Source organism: Mesoplodon bidens, assembly GCF_964165515.1.
Source record: "Mesoplodon bidens genome assembly, chromosome: 13".
NCBI classification, from domain to species: domain Eukaryota; kingdom Metazoa; phylum Chordata; class Mammalia; order Artiodactyla; family Ziphiidae; genus Mesoplodon; species Mesoplodon bidens.
The window spans coordinates 36,017,490-36,042,554 of record NC_138169.1 but is presented as its reverse complement, the minus strand read 5'-3'; the positions used below and the strand labels follow the sequence as shown (position 1 = coordinate 36,042,554).

Sequence of the window (25,065 nt, the reverse complement as noted above, 5' to 3'; positions counted from 1 at the left end):
TAAGAGCAGTTTTGTGTCAGTTAAGCAGATACATTCTGCCATTTCACAAGTTGCTGTTGTGAGATATCTGTATTTAAATTAGCTCTCAATAGACACTTTTATTTTTTTTTATTTATTTTTTAACAGGGTTATCAGATTTCCAGTTAAGCTTAGTGTTTTAAATTTATTTATTTATTTATTTATTTATTTATTTAGGGCTGTGTTGGGTCTTCGTTTCTGTGCGAGGGCTTTCTCTAGTTGTGGCAAGTGGGGGCCACTCTTCATTGCAATGCGCGGGCCTCTCACTATCGCGGCCTCTCTTGTTGCAGAGCACAGGCTCCAGACGCGCAGGCTCAGTAGTTGTGGCTCACGGGCCCAGCTGCTCCACGGCATGTGGGATCTTCCCAGACCAGGGCTGGAACCCGTGTCCCCTGCATTAGCAGGCAGATTCTCAACCACTGCGCCACCAGGGAAGCCCCTAGACACTTTTATAGTTGCTTTATAGTTGTACTCATATGTCAAAATGTGCTTACGTTTGACTTGTGCGTGATGTAATTACGTACCACAGACTACTATTTGATTTTATGGTTATGGTCTTCTGTTTGTCTCTTATGTGTGTATGTCTGTCTTTAGATTATAAACTCCTTGAAGCCAGGAATCACGGCTGGCTGACTCATGCTGTGTAGTGCCATGCAAGTACTGGTTGGTGACTGCTTTTTTATGCTGGTGGTGATTGGTGATGCCTTCATTATGTTTGTGTCATTAGGATCAGGGTAATACTTTAATTCTAGCTCTTTGGAAAATAAAAGTGATGGCTTAAGGTACTTCAGAGTTTCTTCTACTTTGAACTTTTTTTTTTTTTTTGCGGTACACGGGCCTCTCACTGTTGCGGCCTTTCCAGTTGCGGAGCGCAGGCTCAGCGGCCATGGCTCACGGGCCTAGCCGCTCCACGGTATGTGGGATCCTCCTGGACCAGGGCACAAACCTGTGTCCCCTGCATCGGCAGGCGGATTCTCAACCACTGCACCACCAGGGAAGCCCTACTTTGAACTTTTATATGAAGTATTTAGGAGGGAAAACTTAAGCAATAACGTTTTCTCATTCTCTTCCAGCATTTGCTCTTGCAGAATTAATTGATAATTCGTTGTCTGCCACTTCTCGTAACACTGGTGTTAGAAGAATACAGATCAAATTGGTAAGGAAACAATACTCTAAAGCAATTTAACGTGTCCTTTTATAGAAGTACTACAGGTTCATTGGAGAAAAATTAGGAAATAAAGATAAACTAAAAGTAGAAATAATTATCTGATGTCTCTTCAGTCATTAAAATTTTTTCACATGCCCTTTTTCTATGCATATATGTATACATGTATGTGTGATCATAGTGTACATTTTGTTATTTGTGATCTTTTATTTTCCCTTAATAGTACATTGTAAACACTGCCGTATCATGAATATTCTGCAATATAATATACCACTGCTGCTGTTTGGTTTATTGACTATAATATAAATTATGTAATCAGTCTACTGTTGTTGAACTTTTAGATTTTTTTCCTATATTTTTGCCATTGTAAGCAGTGCTGGCGTGATGAGTATCCTTATAGATTTTTGTACATATCTCTGATTAGTTTCTCAAGCTAAATTCTGAGAAATGGAATTTCTGGGTTAAAGGACATAAAGAATTCTAAGGCCTTTGATTCATATCGCTGAAGTGCCTTTCAGAAAGTTGTATTAATATATACTTCCTCCAGCAATGTATGAGTGAGCCCAATGAATCACTTTTTTTATATTAACTTTTCATGTTTTTAATATTGATTTGACTCTTCCTATCTTTTTGAACTTATTTTATTTCATAGCATTTTGATGAAACACAAGGAAAACCTGCCGTTGCAGTGATAGATAATGGAAGAGGAATGACCTCTAAACAGCTTAACAACTGGGCCGTGTATAGGTTGTCAAAATTTACAAGGCAAGGTGACTTTGAAAGGTTAGAAAACCTTACTCACTTTTTTTATGGGCAGCTGGGTATTTTAATAAGGATAAGAACTCATATTTCTTTAGTTATACATGATACATTGGTGGTTTTGATGTTATCAGCATATTTATTTAGGTTTTTATGACCAATACTTAGAAATAGTCAAAACTGCATAAATCATATTGTGCCCTTCCATTGAATGATTCTTTTTGTATTTCCTGAGGTAATATAGGAGGGTTTTTTTGTTTTGTTTTGTTTTATTTATTTTTGACTGCACTGGGTCTTTGTTGCTGCATGCAGGCTTTCTCTAGTTGCGGCAAGCGGGAGCTACTCTTTGTTGAGGTGTGTGGGCTTCTCATTGTCGTGGCTTGGCTTTGCTGCAGAGCATGGGCTCTAGGCGCATGGGCTTCAGTAGTTGTGGCACGCGGGCTCAGTAGTTGTGGCACACGGACTCAGTAGTTCTGGCTTGTGAGCTCTAGAGCGCAGGGTCAGTAGTTGGGGCACACAGGCTTAGTTGCTCCGTGGCATGTGGGATCTTCCTGGACCAGGGCTCGAACCCATGTCCCCTGCATTGGCAGGCGGATTCTTAACCACCGCTCCACCAGGGAAGTCTCCCCATCTTCTTAATGTTTCAGTGCCTCAGGGCTTAGTCCTTGGTCCCTTATCTTCTCCTAATTCCTCACTTGGTGATTCCATCCAACCTCATGGCTCTAAATACAATAGTTATGGCAGCTATATTGTGTTCTTCGGGAAACACATTTGGGAAGAATCAGTTGGCATTCTTATTAAGTGGTTAGTATTTGTTCGTGTCCTGTTTTTCTCTCTGCTGTGTCAAGGAAAGTCACCCAAATTTAAGGACCAATCTCAATAATGTGTAAAATTAATATAGTTAACACCTTTGCCTTCTCACTTCTGAAATTTCAGCACTCTCAGAATTTTCATCAGAATTGTAAAGACTTACAATGCCATGGTGAGAGGCAGCAATAAGTGAAGAACAAGGGCTCTGGAATCATTTGGTCTCATTTGAATTCTAGCCTTACTAGTTGTATGACACTGGTCAAGGTAGTTTACTTCTCTTTATCTCAGTTTACATGTCTGTAAAATGGGGATAATACCTCATAAGGTTTTGTGAAAACCAAGTGAGTTAGTACATGTAAAATCCTTAGAGCCTGGCAAATGATAAGCAGTCAATAAATACAAGCTATCATTTTAGTTATTACTTCTCATTCATGGCTTCAGATTTTTCTGCAACTATTCTTTTTCACTATTTTCTTGAATACGTGCCACTTCAAGGATTTATAAAATAGCCATAAAGAAGGCAAAGATCACGTCTTTCATGGTCTAAAGATAGAATTTAGCATAAGAGAGAAATATTAGGTAGAAATGAAAGGAGAACAGCTGGAAGATTGGGGCAAAAAGGTCAGAAAAATGTTAGTTAAATCAAGTGGAAGAGTAGAAAGAAGTAGAGCCTACAGTTTATTAAGATTTCTCTAGATTTTAGCACAACACAGACTTTTAAACTTAATTCAAATGTTAGGGAAATTTTAATTTTTGGTAGAAATCTACCTGTTGCATGTTCTAGTCCTAGCTTTTTATAGGTGTTGTATCAGTAAACAGTAAGTTGTTGTTATAGCTGTTATGTACTCATACTGTCTTTGAGTCCAGTATCAGTCCCTTAACCCACTCCAGTTTCTGTTAGCATCAGTTGTACCCCCCTCACTCCTCTAGCTTCTACTCCTATAGAAAAAATTATCAGTTGTTTTACTGCTTCCAATTTAGTTTTTTATTGGATATAAGGATGGGTATCATAGGAGACAGGTTGTGGAAGAAAAGGAAGGACAGCCTACAAATACAAAACAGCTGACTATCTTGACTGTAGCTTATGTTGTAGTAGAGGAAAAGCCAAAAGTAAACCAAAAAATGTATAAGCACTTCAGTTACTGATTGTTAAGAAAATATTGAGTAATATGTTAGAGCCTGATGGCCATCTCCTTTAGGTAAGGTGACTAGAAAAGAGGGTAGCCTCTTTGAGGTTACATTTGAATTGAGGCTTGAATGATTAGAAAAAAACACCCATGGGGAGGGTGGGAGGGAGGGAGATGCATGAGGGAAGGGATGTGGGAACAGATGTATATGTATGACTGATTCACTTTGTTATAAAGCAGAAACTAATTTAAAAAAAATTAAAAAAGAAAAAAAAAAAAGGAAAAAAAACCCAAGCGAAAATCTGGGCGAAGAGTATTCCAAGTAGAAGGAACATCAACAAATACAAAGACCCTGAAACTGTGATCAGCTTGTTTCGTTTGAAAGAGGGAAAGGAGACCAGTGTGGTTAAGTGCATATGAAGGGGAGGGTAGAGGGAGATGAGGTGAGAGTTCTAACTTGGCAATATTCTTTATAACTCTCACCCACCTTGGTACTACCTTTCCCTCCACTTTTTGATTTTGAAAATTTCAAATAAACCAACAAATAAGTTGAAAAAACTTCAAATAAAAAGCCAGCAAATAAGTTGAAAGAGCAGTATTAGCACTCATATATCCTTCACCTAGATTTATGTTAACATTTTGCCACATTAGTTATCTTCTGTCTGTTCATGTATGTGTGGGTGTGCACATGTGTGCACACACACTTTCTCTCCCTAAATCATTTGAAGGTAAGTTGCAACCTTTATGGTATTTCACTGCTTAATACTGTAGCCTCTATTTCCTTCACAGCGATGTTCTCATAAATAGCCATAATACCTTTATACCCAAGACATTTCTCAGTGATTCAAAATATCTAATGTCCATATTCAGATTTTTTCCCCTTTGTCATGTCTTTCTTTTCTCCCTTATTCTATAATTCCCCACATTTGTGTCTTTCATGAAATTGTCATTTTTTTTTTGGTAGGGTTCAGGCTAGTTGTAGAACAGTCCACAAGCTGGATCTGAATGTTTACTGAACACTATTCTTTTCCTCAAAATTTTATGAATATTTTCAAATATACAGAAAAGTTGAAATTCTACAGTCAGCACCCAAGATACTCATAGTAAGTTTCTACCACTGACAGTTGCATTACCACGTATCTTTTTATCCGACTAACCTTCAGGTCATCTCATTTTTTGATTCAGTTCAAAATAAATTACAGATGTCAGTAAACTTTGTCCTGCTGCTTTAAGTATTGGTATCATTATGTAGAATTCAGGGGGGTTTTTTGAGGTAAAATTTACATTGAAATGCTCACATCTGTCTTAAGTATATCTTCATTAAATTTTTTTTATGGTAATGTAATTCATATAGTCACAAAGTTGTGCAGCCATCACCAGTAATTCCAGAACATTTTCATCACTCTAGAAGAAACCCTGTAACCACTTGTAGTCAATCTTGTCTCTCGTTGCAATCACTAATATACTTTGAATAGTTGTTAATCTACTTCTTCAGTTGTTTATTTAGGGATTACAATTAACATTTTAATATATAACAGTCCACTTTGGATTAACACCAATTTAATGTCAATAATACACACAGGGCTTCCCTGGTGGCGCAGTGGTTGAGAGTCCGCCTGCCGATGCAGGGGACACGGGTTCGTGCCCTGGTCCAGGAAGATCCCACATGGCTTGTGAGCCATGGCCGCTGAGCCTGTGCGTCCGGAGCCTGTGCTCCACAACGGGAGAGGCCACAACAGTGAGGGGCCCACGTACTGCAAAAAAAAATTAATAATAATAATAGTAATACAAACTTCGCTCCTATATAGCTCCATTCCCCTCCCGCTCCTTTGTATTATTATTTTCATATAAAGGACATCATTATACATTATAACCCTGTCAACACAGTTTTATCATTAGTGCTTTATACACCTGTCTTTTAAATCAGGAGAAGAGTTATAAAAAATACACTTATACTGTCTTTTTCTATTTATGTAGTTATCTCTGCTTTACTCTTTATTTTTTCTTGTATTCAAGTTACTTTCTAGTGTCTCTTCAGTTTAGTCCAAGGGACTCTTCTTCAATAGCTACTTTGCGGCAGATCTGCTGATGACAGATTCCCTCAGGTCTTGTTCATCTGTGAATGTCTTAATCTCTTTCCTTTACTTTTGAAAGCTACTTGTGCTGAATGAAGAATTCTTGGTTGACAGTCTTTTTCTATCAGCACTTTGAATACATTAGTCTACTGTTTTCTGACTCCATAGTTTCTGATGAGGAATCACCTGGTAATCTTGAGTATCTCTTGTATGTGACTAGTCACTTCTCTCTTTCTGCTTTCAAGATTCTCTTTTTTCTCTGGCTTTTAATGGTTTGTGGCATGACTAGTTTTTGAGCTCATACTATTTGGTGTTTGTTGAGCTTCTTGGATGTCTAGGTTAATGTTTTCATCAAATTTGGGATGTTTTTGGCCATTATTCAAATATTCTTCCTCTCCTGTCCTTCTGTGGCTCATCTTATCCCCTCCATTGATGGGGTTTTTTTCTTCAGTTTGTTTCTCAGACTGAATAATCTCAATCAACCTGCCTTAAAGTTCACTGGTTATTTCTTCTGCCAATTCATATCTGCTCATGAGCCACCTAACTGAATTTTTCATTTCAGTTGTTTTTTTTTTTCAATTCCAGAATTTGTTTGGTTCTTTGTAGTTTCTGTTTCTACTGATATTCTCTGTTTGGTAAAATACTGTTCTCATACTTTCCTTTACTTCATTAGACATAATTTCTATTAGTTCACTGAAGGTATTTAAAATAGCTGATTTATTTTAAAATTTTTAAATTAAAATATTGATTTATAATGTGTTAATTTCTGCTGCATAGCAAAGTGATTCAGTTATACATATATATAACATTCCTTTTTTAAAAAATTCTTTTCCATTATGGTTTAGCACAGAATATTGAATATAGCTCCCTGTGCTATACTGTAAGACCTTGTTGTTTATCTGTCCTATATATACTAGTTTGCACCTGCTAACCCCAAACTCTCACTCCATCCCTCTCCCACCCCCACCCTTGGCAGTCACAAGTCTGTTCTCTATGTCTGTGAGTCTGTTTCTGTTTTGTTGATGAGTTCATTTGTGTCATATTTTAGATTCCACATATAAGTGATATCATATGGTAATTGTCTCTTTCTGACTTCAATTAGTATGATAATCTCTAGTTCCATCCATGTTTCTGCAAATGGCATTATTTCATTCCTTTTTATGGCTGAGTAGTATTCCATTGCGCGCGCGCGCGCGCGCGCGCGTGTGTGTGTGTGTGTGTGTGTATACATCTTCATCATCTGTTCATCTGTTGATGGACATTTAGGTTGTTTCCACATCTTGGCTATTGTGAGTAGTGCTGCTGTGAATATAGGGGTGCATGTATCTTTTTGAATTATATTTTTATCCACATATATGTCCAGGAGTAGGATGGCTAGATCATATGGCAACTCTAGTTTTAGTTTTTTGAGGAACCTCCATACTGTTTTCCATAGTGGCTGCACTAACTTACGTTCCTACCAACAGTATAGGAGGGTTCCCTTTCCTCCACACCCTCTTCAGCATTCGTTATAGAAAAGCTGACTTAAATCTTTGTCTGGTAAGTCTACTTAATCCCTGGGCTTTCTCTGGGACAGTTTCTGCTGAGTGCTGTTTTCCCTGTGTGTAGGCCAGACTTCAATATTTCTTGGTGTGGCACATAGTTTTTTTGTTTAGAACAGGACATTTTATTTTATTTATTTATTTTTTGTCCATGCCTGGCATGTGGGATCAAACCCGTGCCCCTTGCATTGGAAGCACAGAATCTTAACTGGACCACCAGGGAAGTCCCTAGAATAGGACATTTTAAATTATATAGTGTGGCAAATCTGGAAATCAGATTTATCTCTCTCCCCAGGGCTTACTGTTGCTTTTGTCTTTTTGTTGTTTGTGTAGTGACTTCCCTAAACTAATTCTGTAAAACCTGTATTCTTCATCTTGTGTTGCCTCTTAAGTCTCTGCTCAGTTAATTTTGTGGTCAACTAGTGATCAGACATTTCCTTGAATGTCTGGAACCACTAAGTCTTACAGCTTTTGCCAAGGGGTTCTGTGTGCATACTGGGCTGTTTTTTTTGGGGGGGGGTACACGGGCCTCTCACTGTTATGGCCTCTCCCGTTGCAGAGTACAGGCTCCAGACGTGCAGGCTCAGCGGCCATGACTCACGGGCCCAGCCGCTCCACGGCATGTGGGATCTTCCCGGACCGGGGCACGAACCCATGTCCCCTGCATCGGCAGGCGGACTGTCAACCACTGCGCCACCAGGGAAGCCCCACTGAGCTGTTTTTATTGTTCCAGCAGGAAGTTTACAGCTCTGCCTTAGCCTTTAACTCTTGGTTGCACCAAACCTCAAAGTCAACCAGAAATAAGAGATTAGAGCCTTCTCAGTTCTTTCTTGAGTATGTATACAATCCTGCACATGAGTGTGACCTTGATACTCATGACTGTGTTGGAGCTTTTAAAAACCACTATGGACCTCTCATTCCCCAGCTTTTTTTTCTTAAGTTTTTGCCCAGATTCTTGTTTTCTCCCACTGTTTTCATTCCCTTAGTCAGCTTTGATGGTAAACATCTGCCACTGATTGTTTTTGACAAATGACCCAAGGAAAATGGTTTTCACAGTGAGCAAGTTCTGAGTTAGGTCAAATAAAGACAAACCCTGCAAATGGAAGTTTCTATGGAACTGTCAGATCCAATAATGGCAATTCTACGGGGAAGGAGCTTTTGGGGAACTCCAAACACATCCCAGCGACTCCTAAGCTGTTAGTTTTCAACATGATTGCAGGGCTGTTGGTTTTCAAGGCTTCTGTGGAGCTGGTGAGAGGGGAATGGGAGAGGGTATGTTAAAACGTAACAGAGCTTGCAGTTTGTACCAAAACTCATCAATGTGTCTTAAGTAAACACTCCTTGGATTGTTGCAAGACTTAAGTTAATTTTTTCAGTTCTGAAAAAGTTGATTTTGACAATTTTTTGGGGTGTTGTTTTTGTGTTTATCAACGAGTGGATTTTCATAGGTTCTTACTTTGCCATTCTGGAAGTGATCACTCAATTAACTGATTTTTGACAAGTGCATACGCTGGTCTAATCCAAACCCCTAAGATAAAGAACATTACCTGGACCTAGGAAATTTGCTCATGACTGAGGCACTGTTACAATCATAAGTTAAATTAGATACCTAGAACTTTGTTGTAATACTATGTGTTCATTTAATTATTTTGTGGAAGAAAGAAGGGTGACATCAGTTAGGCCAGCTGGGTGGCCATAATTCAGATGTGTGTTGGATCAGTGCTACTTTCTGCACTTTAAACTTGCTCAGCAATTAAAATGCTCTCAACTCAGTCAGCTGTTTTTGGGAAAATAAAAATAGCATGCCACATGGCCCATTTCCCATGCCACTTTTAGGTTGTAGAAATGGACTCCCAACAGGATTTTCCCTACTTTTCCTAAAGAAAAAGCTCAAATGTCTTTAGTATTTTTCTGTAATTAAGATGAACTTTCAAGTAGATATTTGTACTTACTTGAATTTAGAGAATGTAGATTTAGGCATCCTACTTTAATTTGGTTATTTCCATTGTGTCTCACAGATGAGACACATCTGTATCGAGATGATGAGACACGTGTATTCCAGAAGCTCAGTTAGTTACCTATGGCCATATGTCACTTTCTTCATTGTGGCTGATTTTTTTTTCCCTGTGATAGATTGGAGATAGTGAGATCTAAATATATATACATAGTCTCTCTACCATATTTCCTGGCAGTCACTTACACTGTTTCTTTTTACTAATTTGATTGTCTCTCCTATTCCTTTTTCTTACCTTCTACACCTTTTATCATACATTTTCATGCAGATTTTGCTTCTCTTTTCTAATAAATACTATTGTTTCACAAAGATATAGTGTCCTCATATTGTATGAAGAATAAGAATGAGATAGTTTCTGAAACTTTTTTAGACTGTGATAGAAACTTATTTTGAGGGAGGCAACTTTCTAAATTCTCCAGAGGATTCCTTCTGTGATGCAAAATTGTTTCTTAAGATCTTAGATTATATTTATCTTCATGAAGGGAGATCTATATAGCCCGTGAGTGTGGATATAGGAATTTTCTGGACTCATTTACACAAATCTAAAACCTACTGGAAATTAGTATTTTTAGCCTTATTTGCTGTATTAGGGTTTTTGCTTAGGTTAGGCTTTCATGAATGGAAAAGGAAACTTAGGAAAAAGGTTGAAAAAGGAAACTTACTGCCTGGTCGTTAAGTGTGTCCATTCCTAATCAGTGAACAGAATTCCTTAGTTTTGAATCAGATTAAGTATGTATATATTGTTTTATCTCTGAGTTCTGCCCTCCCAAACTTTTAATATACTTCCCCATATGTGTTTTAAGGAGAATATTTAGGGGAGGGTATTTTCAGCATATTTCCTAGAAGTATTGTCATAGTAATTAAAGTCTTAGAACCTATTTACTCTTTATTTTTCTTAATAGACATTTTGTTCATAGAATTTAATTAATTCTTGGTTTATGACAATGTATCAATGCAGGACATGCCCTTTTAAAGTTTATTTATTGAAAAGTTTAACAAGCTGAATAACCAGAATTTGCCACCCAATCCAGTAAGTAGAATATACTGTAACTTACATCTGTGTCCTCCTCATCCCCGCCACCAAAGTTAACAAGTATCTTGAATTGTTTTTGTTTACTTTTTTCTTTTAAACATCTTTATTAGAGTATAATTGCTTTACATTGTGTGTTAGTTTCTGCTGTATAACAAAGTGAATCAGCTATACGTATACATATATCCCCATATCCCCTCCCTCTTGCGTCTCCCTCCCACCCTCCCTATCCCACCCCTCTAAATGGTCACAAAGCACCGAGCTGATATCCCTGTGCTATGTGGCTGCTTCCCACTAGCTATCTGTTTTACATTTGGTAGTGTATATATGTCCATGCCACTCTCTCACTTCGACCCAGCTCACCCTTCCCGCTCCCTATGTCCTCAAGTCCATTCTCTACGTCTGTGTCTTTATTCCTGTCCTGCCCCTAGGTTCTTCAGAACCTTTTTTTTTTTTAGATTCCATATATATGTGTTAGCTATTTCCTTTTTTTAAATGTATATATCTAATTTTGCTTGTTTTTGATAATATGAAAAAGTGTAATCATACTATATGTTGATCTACAAGGGACTTGCATTTTCATTTAATATTAGGTTACTAAGATTGCATATTTGTGTGGGTCTGTAGTACATTCATTTTCATAACCATGTTATCTTTAGTATATGCCAAAAAGGAATCCCACTGTATTTATCCAGTCTCCAGTCAGTGGGCATTTGACTTTCTCCCCCAAGTTTTAGCAATTGTTAGGAGTACTATCTTATATATGGGGTATGTGTGTAGCATTCTGTTATATATGTTTACTGGTCCAAATCTACGTAAGTTTCTGGTATATGCCTAGGAGGGAATTTGTAGGATATAAAAATGAATGTTCCAACTTACAAGGTAATGGTGAATTATTTTCCAGAGTGATTGTATTAATTTATACCTTAATCACTTATGAAAGTTTGATAAAACTCTCTTGGGAAACCATTTGGGTGTGGTATGTTTTTTGCAGGAGGAATTTTTTTTTTTGCGGTACTCAGGCCTCTCACTGTTGTGGCCTCTCCCATTGCGGAGCACAGGCTCCGGACGCTCAGGCTCAGTGGCCATGGCTCACGGGCCCAGCTGCTCCGCGGCACGTGGGATCTTCCCAGACCAGGGCACGAACCCGTGTCCCCTGCATCGGCAGGCAGACTCTCAACCACTGCACCACCAGGGAAGCCCTGCAGGAGGAATTTTTAACTATTGCTTTTGGCTTTCTATTTCTTACTGATTTAGCTTTGGTAAGTTATATTTTAGTAGGAATTAGTCCATTTCATTAAATTTTCAATTTTATTGGCATATAGTTGTTGGTAGTGTTTATAAAGAACCAGTGCTTGCTTTGATAAATTTTCTGTTTTCCTGTTTTCAAATTCTTTGATATCTGCTCTTTATTATTTATGCCCTTCTTACTTTGGGTTTATTTACTCTTTTTGTAGTATCTTGATGTGGAATCTTACAGATTTTTTTTTTACTTCTTTTCTAAGATGAATATTTTGTGTTATAAATTTTCTTCTCAAGACTACTTTTGCTGTATCCCACAAGTTTTAATATGCTGTAATTTCACTTTCATTCAGTTCAGTGTAACTTTTATTTCCCTTGCAATTTGCTTTTTGATCCATGGATCTTTTTTGGAATGTATTGTTCAATTTCCAAATGTTTCCAATAGATTTTCTTGTCTTTATGTTGATTTCTAGTTTGACTTTATTATATTCAGAGAACATACTCTATATGGTTTCAGTTCTTTTAAATTTGTTGAGATTTGTTTTATGACCTAGGATATGATCTGTATTTTGGTGAATTTTCTGTGTCCTTGAAAAGAATGTGTGTTTTGCTGTTGCTGGGAGGAGTGTTCTGTAAATCTCAATTAGATTCCATCTGTTGATAACATTTTTCAGTTCTTTCTTATCCTTGCTGATTTTCTGTGTAGCAGTAACGAAGAGAGGAGTATTGAAGAGCTCCACTTATTTGCACGTTTGCTGAACTTTTCAGTTCTCTGAATTTTTGCTCTGTGTATTTTTAACTAGTGTTATTTTTTGTATGCATAATTGAGATTGTTAGGACTTTTCAGTGAACTGACCCTTTCATCATAATGCCCTTTTAAAAAAATGTTAATTAATTAATTATTTTTTGTCTCCGTTGGGTCTTTGTTGCTGCGCACGGGCTTTCTCTAGTTGCGGTGCGTGGGGTTCTCATTGTGGTGCGTGGGCTTCTCATTGCGGTGGCTTCTCTTGTTGCGGAACACAGGCTCTAGGCGCGTGGGCTTCAGTAGTTGCAGCAAGCAGGCTCAGTAGTTGTGGCTCACAGGCTTAGTTGCTCCGCAGCACGTGGGATCTTCCCAGACCAGGGCTCAAACCTGTGTGCCCTGCATTGGCAGGCGGATTCTTAACCACTGCGCCACCAGGGAAGTTCCCATAATGCTTCTGTCCCTGATAATTTCTTGCTCTGAAGTGTATTTTATTTGATGCTGTAGCCACTCCAGCTTTCTTTTTGTTTATGTTTGTATGGTATATCTTTTCTTATCCATTTTCTTTTAAAATACCTATATCATTATATTTAAAATGAGTTTCTTGTAGACAGCATATGGTTGGGTCATTTTTTATTTAAAATTTTTTTTTAATTTATTTAAAAAATTTTTTTTGACTATAGTCTTTAGAATATTTATTTATTTTTATTTTCTTTGGCTGTGTCAGGTTTTAGTTGTGGCACACGGGATCTTCGTTGTGGCACGCAGGCTCAGTAGTTGTGGTGCATGGGTTTCTCTCTAGCTGTGGCATGCACGCTCCAGAGCTCATGGGCTCTGTAGTTGTGGCGCGCAGGCTCCAGACTGCATGGGCTCAGTAGTTGCGGCTTGCAGGCTTAGTTGCCCTGCGGTGCGTGGGATCCTAGTTCCCTGACCAGGGATCGAACCCACGTCCCCTGCATTGGAAGGTGGATTCTTAAACACTGGACCACCAGTGAAGTCCCTGGTTTGGTCAGTTTTTAATTCACTCTGTCAGTTTTATTTAGTGTATTTGTACTATTACATTTACTTATTTTTAATTATTGGTACATTAGGACTCATATGTCCTGTTTTAACTTTTCTATTCCCTTTGTTTTGCATTTGTCTTTTCTGGCCTTTTTGTGGTTTACTTGAACATATTTTACTACACTGTTTTCTTTATAGTGGTTTTTGAGTATATCTTTTATTTATTTATTTATTTATTAATGGCTGCTCCAGGGAATACTGTATTACAGTCTCTTAGTATGGACATTTTGCCAATTAAAGTGAATTACAGAAATCTCACCAAATTATTTAGGTATTTTAACTCTCTCCCATTTATAATTTAGTTTTAAGTGTTACCTCTACATGTATTGAGAACCATATCAGACCGTGTTATTTTTATTTCAACAGTCTAACATAATTTTAAAAACTCAAGCAGAGAAAGGTAGTCTATTTTATTTATGTGCATATTTGTTTCATTGTTCTTTATTCCCAGGTAATATTCTTATATTAACTTGGTCCGATATTAATATATCTCCTCCAGCTTTGTTTTCATAAGTATTGAAATGGTAACTCGTTTTCCAACCTTTTAACATACTGTCTCGTTATATTTAAAGAGTGTTTCTTTTAGGCAGCATTTGGTTATGTATTAAAATTGATGATCTCTGCCTTTTAATTGGAATGTTTAGACCAATTACATTTAATGTGATTATCAGTATGCTTGGTTACCATCTTTGTTACTTGGTTATTTTTCCCTTTTTCCCCACATTTCCCTTTTTTCCGCCTTATTTCAAATTGAGTGTGTGTGTGTGTGCGCGCTTCCACTGTTTCCTTCATTGACTTATTAGCTGCTACTCTGTTCTGTTGTTTTACTGGCAACTATGGTTCATAGTATACATCTTTAATTTATCACAGTTCTACTCTCAGCAGATTTCAGTTACACAATAGTGTTATTGACTGTACTTAATGATGTTACACATTAGCTCCTCAGACCTTATTCATCTTATTGATGAAATTTTGTACCCTTTTACCAACCTCTACCTATTTCCCACACTCCCCATTCCCTGTCAACCACTTTTCTACTGTCTGTTTCTATGAGTTTCTCTTTTTAATGGTTGTTTTCTTAAAAATGTGGTTTAAAAAAAAGTATAACATTAAATTAAAGTGTATAATTTGGTGGCATTAATTATATTCCCAGTGTTTTACAACCATTACCATTATGTATTTTCAAAGATTTTTATCTTTCCCAAACTGAAACTTTGTAACCATTAAAAGATAACTCTGTATTCTCCGCACCTCCAGCCGCTGGTAACCACAGTTCTACTTTCTGTTTCAATGCATTTGCCTATTCTAGGTACTTCATTTAAGAGGAATCATACAATATTTGTTATTTTGTTTCTGGTTTATTTCACTTAGCATAATGTTTTCAGGGTTCATCCATGTTGTAGATTTTATCAGAACTTCACCCCTTTTTATGGCTGAATTATGCAGCTATACTACATTTTTCCATTCATAGGTTAATGGATGGTGATCTTGTTTCTGCCTTTTTTGTACATTGTGAATAATACTGCTATGAACATTCATATACAAGTATTAGTTTGAGTCCCTGAGTCAGTTTATGTTTACCCACATATTTACCATTTCTGATGGTCTTCATTCCTTTGTTTAAATCCATAGTATCATTTTCATTCCTAAAGGTCTTTTAACAGTTTTTATAATTCATGTTTGCTCTCAGTGAATTTTTTCAGCTTCTGTATGTCTGATAAAGTTTGGATCTATTCCTTACTCTCCTTCCCCCTTTAAACATATTTTTGTTGAGCATAGAATTTTAGGTTGACTTTGTTAAACATTTCAGTATATTAAAAATGCTACTCCATTTCTACTGACTTGCACAGTTTACAATGAAAAATCCATTGTCATTCTTATCTTTGTTTCTCAGAATGTATGGTGTCTGTTTTCTCTGACTCTTTTAAGATGTTCTTTTTGTAGTTGGTGTTGTATACATTGTGTGTTTGTGTTGGGGGAGCACTGTAAATGTGCATGCATGTTGTGTGGTTTGTGTATTGTGTGGGGTGTTTGTGTATATGCATGCTTTTTTGCATGGGGGCATGTTTGTGTCTTTGTTGTGTGGAGATGGGTTTGTGTATGGCGGTTGCTTTGTATGTTGTCAGGGGGCTATTTTTTGTGTGCTTTGTTTTATAGGTCTGGTATTACAGTGTTTTACCTGGTCATTGTTGTCTTTATTTTGATTATTGATATATGGGTGAGAACTTTTTATACCAATTAAAATATTTTTATTTATCCTATTATTCCTCTGTTTTGTTTTCTCTGTTTTTAAATTCATTGCATCTTTTTGTTGTTGCTTTTGAAAATGCTGTTCTACCTTTTTTTCTCTTTTAATATTTCAGAATTTATCTGTTTGTTTTCCTGGTTGTCTTTGAAATTTAAAAATGCATATTAACATCAGACTTCAAAATTTAAAAAAAAAACACCTCCCTTCGCCCATATTAAAAAATTTGGAACACTTTATCTCTGATCACTTCCTTCCCAAAGTTATACTTTTGTTGTCTAGTATTTCAAGTCTGACTTCGGAAATCCCACAAATTATATTCACCATTTTTTCTAACACCACGTTAAAATTTTTTAACACATATTTTAAAAATTACCTTTGTACTTACCATATTATGATAACCTTGTATGTCAGATTGTGCTTGTAGGAACATTCCTTTAGAGCAAATCTCTTAATGGTAAATTCCCTTGGATTTTGTCTGTAAATTCTTCATTTAGCCCTAGTTCGCAGTTCTACATTGACCTTTTCTCTTGGCCCTTTGGAGATAATATTCCACTGTCTTATACTGTTGCTGTCAAAGCCTGCAAAGCCATTTCTCTCTCAGTCTGTTTATTAGTTCTTCTGTTTTGTTTTTAGTGTTCACTGTGATGCAGATTTCTTTTTATGTATCCTGTTTGGGCTCTTTTAGTCTGAATCTGTGGATCTATGCCTTTTAGTGGTTTGAGAATATTTGCAGCTTTTATCTATTCTCTCCTCTTTCTCCAAGTACATTTGAACTTGTGTGAGATATTATCCTTCAGTCGTTCATGTTTTTAGTCCCACCTTGATGTTTTTCATTCCTTTTCTTCTTTGTTTCTTATGGGTAAGTGTTTTTGAACGTATCTCTGTGTTCTCTAAATCTTTCCAGCCATGCCGCATCTGCTCTCTAACCTTTTCATTTGGTGTAATAGTGGTTCCAGCCTCATCCCCAATTCTGTTTATTTCTGATATTGGGAAATGGTGTCCCTAGCGATCTTGCCTATATTTCGAGAGACCAGGGATGCCTACTCTCCAGAGTGTTGTTAGGTTGCAGTAGGAGGTTCAATCAGAGCTCTTCGTTTGTCATGATACATGGAAATAAGAATCTCTTTGCTGTAATTCCCATTAGTATTGAGGCAATATTTTCATGAGTTTTGAAGGAATAAACAATTTTGAAGGGAAGATTGTAGAGTTATACAGATATTTGAGATTTTCTGATTTATCAGGGTGGGCCCAAGAATTTGCATTTCTTAGCATTTCCAGGTGTTGCTGATGCAGCTGGTCTGGGTAATAAACTTTGAGAGCCATTGGACTAGATGATGTTTTGGCTTTTGGCTCTAATTCTTTTACATTTGAATAGGGGTGTTATCTGGCTCGGGGATCATTTTATTAACACTTAATAAAACTACTATAACAATTTCCTTTAGCACCTGAGTAGTTTGTTTAACATCATTGCATTAATGTAATGTTTTATTTTAGTGATCATTCAGGATATGTTCGACCACTACCAGTGCCACGCAGTTTAAATAGTGATATTTCCTATTTTGGTGTTGGGGGCAAGCAGGCTGTTTTCTTTGTTGGACAATCAGCCAGAGTAAGTAAAAATATTTCTTAAAAGTGAAAGTTGATCAAAATATTTTGAGGTTGACTTTCTAAATGTGTTATCCAGTTTAAATTGTGGGAATTTATAAAGTACTCTTTTTAATATTTAACAGATGATAAGCAAACCTGCAGATTCCCAGGATGTTCATGAACTTGTACTTTCTAAAGAAGATTTTGAGAAGAAGGAGAAAAATAAAGAGGCAATATATAGCGGATATATTAGAAACAGAAAGGTACAATACATTTTATCTCAGTAATTGTGGATTCATTACTTTGGATGGATGATAGGACAAGAACATTTTTTTCATTTTCTAAGATACTAATGTCATTTTAAAAACTTGAAGATATGGAATTTTCAAATTAAATTTTCATTCTTTTTCTTTTAATTATGTGAATAGAAAAAGTGATCATTTATGTGCTTTCTCAGGTTGAGGTCTTCAGAAAACAGATTTTCTCATAAAGCCAAGTAAGCTTTCTGGAAATTGTTCATAAGATTGTAAACTTTTTTCCTTGAACTGAGTTGGAGTTTTTAAATATTTGTTGTATAATAATCATAGAAGCAGAGTAGAAAACAGTGATAGGGTAATAGACTTTTAAGAAATCTGAGCTCCAGAGAAATAAGTAAATGAGAAACTTATTTCTGTTATAAATTTGCATTCAAATGCTCATTTTAATAAGCAGAGTGTTCACAAATTTGAATCTTGGTGGTGAGCACATGGTATTTGTTGTATTACTCATTCAACTTTTCTCTGTTTGAAATATTTTAGAATTTTTAAATTTTTTAAAACCTTTTTTAAAAGTAAGATTTAAAAAATTCTTTGCTGCTTATAAACCAAATTGTAAAAAATTTTATAAAGAAAATAAAAATAGTCTCAAATACCAGAAAAAAGTACTTATGACATATTTAGTTGAACTTTCTTCTAGTTTAAACTTTATCATATACTTAAGCTTTGAGCTCTGATTTATTAATATTTTGAGTATTTCTTCATTTTAGAAAGTATTTTGGTACACAACACACTTTTAATAGCTTCATAGTATCTTTGGCTAAATGTACAGTAATTTGACTATTCTGTTAAGCATTTAGCTTACTTGAAGGATTTTATTATAAATGTAAAGACACTGCCATTAGTATCTTTGCATAACATTTTGCCTGAATTGCAGTTTTTTCTGTGTATAAATTGTTAGAATTTTTATAACTGTTATAAGGAATTTGAACTTAGAAATATTTATGGTGTATATTACAAAGTCGCTTTTCTGAAAGGTTGAACCCAAATCAAATACACTCCCAACAAAGGTATATTGGAAATGCCTGTTGGATCATTTCCTTATTTTTCAAAAGAACAAAGCAGGGAGGGAAGAATGATAGCAGAATGTTAGTGGTTTGATAAGTGAAAATAATACCTTTTCTTTCACAGTAGTGGGCTGAATTTTTTTCATGTTTATTAGCTACTTTTACTTCCTTTATAACTGAACATTATACTCTGTCCGAGAAACTTCTTCATTTTGCTTATTCCACCTTTTCCTCTTTAAATTTATTGCATTTATTTAACAATTTACATACCTTAATATATTGTTTATGTAACAGTATTCTGTCTTATCTTTTCTATGTTATCTTAAAATCACAAAGCCCTATAAAGTATATTGGTGGAAATATTATTTGCTGCGTTAAAACTGGTGAAAAATAGAAATAGAGAATTTAAGTGATTTTTTTCAGAACTGTATAGATATGATAAAGCTTAGATAGTACTGAGGTCTCTTGGGTCATCATTTCTTCCAGCTTTTCCTGTGTTTTGTGCTTAGTTCATCCCAGCAAACATTTCATGGGTACCAGTAGGTCCCTAGTCCTTTTCTTTTTCTCACCTGTCCTTTCCAGCCTACTTTTTGGGGGCTCCTCCTCTATTCCTAAGCTGTTATCAGTTACTACGGTGTGCGTAGGGTTGATAGTTCTTGATCTGTGGGGGCTAGCACGCACACGCCCCCCCCCATAGATATATATTCATTCTTATATATACCACTTAATACCAACAGTTCTCAAATATGTATTTCTTGTCAAGACTTTCTTCTTAAGATTGAAACATTGAATCAGGCTGGACTCCTCAAAGGGAAGAAACCATTCTGGCCGTTTTAAACAGAAAAGGATTTCATAAAGGGAATTAGATGCTTAGATGATTATTGGAAGAGCCGAAGGAATGATCTTTAGGCTGAGTCTTGTAGAGTGATGCCAGGATATTCCAAACTGACCTTCTAGGGATGCTGCAACATCTGCTGTAGTCGGGTAGCTGGAGGACCACAGCTGGATCTGGAATTCAGAAACACAGTACCTTATCTCTGATCCAGGAGTTGGAAAAGTCTTGCTGCCACAGTTGCTCCAACAGTGGACACAGAATTTCTGGCCATTACTAGTGCTGTATCAGTGCTGATGCTTAAGCTGGAACCTGGATACTGGTCTTTCAGTACCTTGCATGGTAACAGAAAACTTCTAAGAAACCTCAGGAGATGGCCTTTGCCTCACTTTTCCCTTCTAAATCTTTGGCTAGTACATCTAATTGAGGAAACCTAATTTGCATCCACAAGCAAAAATTTAAGAGTCTGAGAAATAGACGTTTTTGGATTTCTTTCCATCCTCTGCAGCCCGGGAGGGGACAACATAAGGTGGTACAAATGGCAGCTGAATACCAATTGATGCTATCTAGCACACGCATTTCCAGTTTCAGTTAGATGTCCCTCTCCATGGGTTCTGTAAATAACTCCCTTTTGGTACATCTGAAATCAAATATCTATAAGCGTTTCTTATTTTCTTCCCCTTTCCTCCATCTATTAACAGTATAGTAGTAATTGTAATCCTTGTTGTTAATCATTCACCACATTTAATTCTTTTAAAATAGTTCCTTTCATTTATCCTCTCTTCCACTCATTTCCACTGCTTGATTCAGCCTTTTCAGCTGCGTCCTTCATCATATGTTTAACATATATTCTAAACTACCTTGTATCCCTTATAGTCTCAAATCCTTCATGTTCTCATTGGTCTGGGATGTTTTTATTAAGTCATCTGCTGGATGAATGTCACCCCATTTTTATTTTTTTAACTCTGTAGTTCTTGGCTTATAGCTTTCTAATGGCACATTGTTTTATAATCATTTGTTTCTCATCTATTAGATGGAATTTGTAGGGAGGAAGGATGCTCTCTTTCTTTTATCTTGAACCCTATTTTCCTCATGCCCAAGTTGAGTCATAGGGCTTAGAAGGTGCTATCCAAATATTTGGATAATGAACCTGCATCATCAGTAAACCCAAGCTAATCTACTAACTCTCAAACTGTATAAAATGTTACTTATGTATTATGTATTGTAGCTATAATATTAGTAATTTAGTGTGTAGAGATGCATTGGAATCGTATTGGAGCGTTGGTTTTTATTTTTTTTGAGGAAATAATAATGCACACTTACTAAAAAAAGAAAACCAGTTTCCTAGACGTAATAGTTTAGTGTGTATCTTTATCCTTATAAGGTTTTATGTGTACAGCTTATATAATATACATATATGCATGCAATTTTTAACATACAGACTCATAGTAAAAACTGAGAAGTTTGTAATTCTTATCCTCAAACATTCCCCCACTCCCCCCTCCCCACTTCCCTCTGAAAGTGGACTGGGGCCCAGGATGATTTTACTCCCTTTTAAACAGAGTGCCTTTGGGCTAAGCCAGCTGGGTTCAGGCTGCATCCTCGTTTTCCTGAACTTGGAGGGCTGGCTGGGCATTGGTCCTGACCAAGTTAAGTGGTAGGTACCCCAAGCAAGGACTCATTCCACCTTAACCTTAGGGTAACTGTTCTCAATTTTGGGGTGCAGTTTTAAACTCAGTATTTATTTTTCTTTACCCTTTTCTTTATGATTCTCCAATTCGTGTAGCATTATGGTGTAGCATTCTCCTTGATGTGTGCCAGTTTAGCAATCTATGTAAAAGTTTCCCTCTCCTCACAGCATTGTCACACACTCAGCTGACTTGCAATTGGCCATTTTCCTCCAAAAGATTTTTGAAGCCTGTATTTGAAATTATCCAAGTGAATCACATTAAAGGTTGATGTAAATGTTATTTGTTAATTACAATTAAGGTGCATGTAATGTGTTGTACTTTATGTTCACTCTTATAGCCGTCTGATTCTGTTCACATTACAAATGATGATGAAAGATTTCTACATCATCTTATCTCAGAGGAGAAGGAAAAAGATAGCTTTACTGCTGTGGTTATCACAGGAGTACAACCAGAACACATACAGTACTTGAAAAATTATTTCCTTCTTTGGACAAGACAGTTAGCGTAAGTATTTGCATTTGATTCAGGACATGTTTCTTCTTATCTTTTTTAAGATGGAAAATATTACAGACATACTGAAGCCTCTTGGCTGTCTGCTTTACTCCTATCCCATTTCCTTCCCTTCAGTACAGGGATCATTACTCTGATGTTAGTGTTAAAATGGTTCTGTATTCTGTAAATAATGTACCTATCACCGGTAATGTATTGGTCATTACAAATACAAATATGAGGCCCATGCTTTTTGACAACTGTGATAACATTTAAAATAAACTTGAGTTCATCCAATTCAGCTCATCACTCCCAGATCCCCCTTTTGTGCTTTTGCTGTGTAGCATGTATTATAATCTTCCATACCACACAATTTACTTATATTTTTGTCTGCCTTCTACCTTGGAATGTCTGTCATTTTTTATGCACTGCTGTATCCCAGTGTTTCCTGTTACATAGTAGATGCTCAATAAAAGTTTACTGAATGAATGTATTGAGTCTATTAAAATTAAAAAAAAATCTGTATGTGCCTGTATGACATGAGTAATACTGAAAATAAATCTTTGTGTATCTATTCCAGGAAAACTTTTAGGGAGTATATATTCCATTAGATCAAATCAGAAGTATATATATTTAATGGCTCTTAAGTTTTTTCCTCTGTAGTTACACAGTATAGACCTTTGACTGGATTGTTTCCGTAATTTGTATTAGCCTGAATTAATTAGTCTTGCAAAAATGGGTATACTGTACAAAATTCATGTTTTTAAAGAAAGTATCTTTTCTTATTTTTTCAAAGGGCTGTTGTACTTACTTTGAGATTCTCTATTTTATACATATATATAAACAATTAAAATTTTTTATGGGGAAATAAATTTGATTTTAGGAATGCCTTTTTTTCTTGAATATTGATGTTTATTGGCTCTGTAACACAAGAGTTTGAAATAGGACTTTTGGAATGTTTCTTCTCTAAGAACATCTTTTATTAGTTATTTTATTATTTCTCTTAACTGAAGGAATTCAGTGTACATTAATGACATAATTATAACTTAACTCTTGCTTTTAAAAAGAATGACGTATAACTTTAACCATTCTTTGAAATAGACACTTGCTAAGCTATTTATAGCATTCTTTCTTAATGTATGGTTGTAAACTTATTGTTGACTATAATGTTAACACTTTTGAGATGTCTGAAGAAAGATCTCATGATTTTCAGTGATTTCCTTTTATCTTAGTAGTGTTTTAAACTAGGACAACTAATGTAATTTTAAAAAGTTAAAATTCATATGAAGGAATATTTTAAATTCCTGCTTGAGGAATAATTACACATGTGATACGGGATATGGAGAGAGGTGAAAAATCTCCTCCAAATAAAATCTTTTGAAACATTTGCCAAAATAAAATAACAAAGATTTCTGAAATGGTGGTTTTTGATGGGATAATGTTGAATTTATTAGTTTTAGGAGTATTGGCATAAGATTGTTTCAGTGTCATAGGAGAAGAAAGATGAGAGTTACAGAATGATACTCTCATGTTGGGGACATAAGTTAAAGATACTCAATCCTGTATACTCCCTGATATTTGAGTCCTTTGTAGAACATCATTAACAAGTAGAATTACAGCCTCTTAACTTCTAGTTTTAGTTTTTCTGATAAACTATACTTAAAGTATTTGGGCCTTGAAGTTGAAAAGACTTGGATTGAAGCCCCCCCAACTCTATAATTCTGTGGCCTTAAGTAAATTAAATTATATACGTTTCTTGCATTCCAATTTCTATATAAAATGAAGGGTAATAATACCTGAATCTCAGGATTGTTTTTACCATTAAATGGTTTACTCTGTGTAAAGATGCTTAATATAGTGCTTGGCACCTAGTAGGTACTGCCAAATAGTAGTTATAGAATTTTTTTTGGTAGAAGATTAGATGAACTGTAATTTTATGTGAATTAAAAGTGTAAAGTTATTCTTCTGTGTTTTAGGCATATTTATCATTACTATATTCATGGCCCAAAAGGGAATGAAAAATGTACATCAAAAGAAGTTGGACCTTTCAACAACATTGATATTGAAGTAAGATAAAATTCTTTCTTAAAGTATTGTGAATTATTAGGTATCTGTTCTAGTTCCAAGTAACTCTGGACAAGAAAACTCAGTCAGTAAATAGGCAACTTCTCTGTCCTTGTCTTTTACCAAAACACTTCCCTAATTTGATATCCAAGTAAAGAGATTATTCCTAGATGTATTTTTGTGGAACCTTTGTTTACTATAGTATATGGTTTTTCCTTTCTCTGTCTTCTCTAGAGATATGAGCTGTTACTAAATATCATGTCTCAAAAGCAGGGAAGAAAAGAAATAGTTTCTCTTTTGTTCACAGAAGTCTTATAACGGTAAAGTAAGATTTAGAAGAAAAGAATATTTGAGTGCTGAGTTCTCAGTATCCTTGCCCACACGTCAGGAAGAATTTCATGTACATCTTTATCCCACTTCCTACCTCTAGCAGGAAACCTTGAATTAAATGTACTCATCACTTAATATATCCTTCAGCTCTGCTTTGCTCTTTCTTTGCTTACTTTCAGTTTTTTGTAGTATATTTTTTTTGAGATGCTACTTAAAGCTATTTAATCCAAATAAAAATATATATGTATTTCAATAAGCTAGATGATTACTTGTACAAATAAAAGTAGTTTTTGCCTGTTCTATTGTTGGATCATAGCTGAGAACAAAAGTAAAGTCACTATAGAATTTAATTGTTTTTGTTTTATTTTTATTTTAGATTTCTATGTTTGAAAAGGGGAAGACACCTAAGATTATCAACCTAAGGGAAATACAAGATGACATGCAGACGTTGTATATAAATACAGCAGCCGATAGTTTTGAGTTCAAGGCTCATGTTGAAGGAGATGGTGTAGTGGAAGGGATTATCCGATATCACCCTTTTTTATATGATAGAGAAACATATCCTGATGATCCATGCTTTCCATCAAGTATGTTAATCCGTTATCTTAGCTACAAAATGTGAAGTTGTGATTTAGGATAGTGATTTGTTTTCTTAATAATAATTATTAGTTGGGCTGTTGAGGTTAGATAAATTTAGAAACTTTTTTCCCTCATGCAAATCTTAAGTTATTAAGTATTTATAATTTTTATAATTCTTAATTTTTGTGTATATTCATTTCCAGATGAATAAAGCAGTGGCTTTAAGAAAGATTATATATTCTTTTATCATAAATCTCTTCCTGAACTGCACTTTTAGCTATGTACTGCATAGTAATCCTTTATATATTCTCCATGTTGTCTTCCTGTTATCTTTGTAGG

At 35.7% G+C, this 25,065-nt stretch overlaps 1 protein-coding gene across 1 annotated transcript in view; it reads left to right on the top strand.

Moving 5' to 3' along the window:
- SMCHD1 (structural maintenance of chromosomes flexible hinge domain containing 1) overlaps window positions 1-25,065 on the top strand; it is a 128,727-nt gene that overhangs the window by 13,984 nt on the left and 89,678 nt on the right. The window contains exons 4-10 of the mRNA XM_081252522.1: window positions 1,092-1,174; window positions 1,836-1,966; window positions 17,328-17,442; window positions 17,564-17,683; window positions 21,602-21,768; window positions 23,730-23,820; window positions 24,524-24,734. Of these exons, the coding sequence (XP_081108648.1) occupies window positions 1,092-1,174; window positions 1,836-1,966; window positions 17,328-17,442; window positions 17,564-17,683; window positions 21,602-21,768; window positions 23,730-23,820; window positions 24,524-24,734 (918 nt within the window). The remainder of the gene's footprint in view (window positions 1-1,091; window positions 1,175-1,835; window positions 1,967-17,327; window positions 17,443-17,563; window positions 17,684-21,601; window positions 21,769-23,729; window positions 23,821-24,523; window positions 24,735-25,065) is intronic.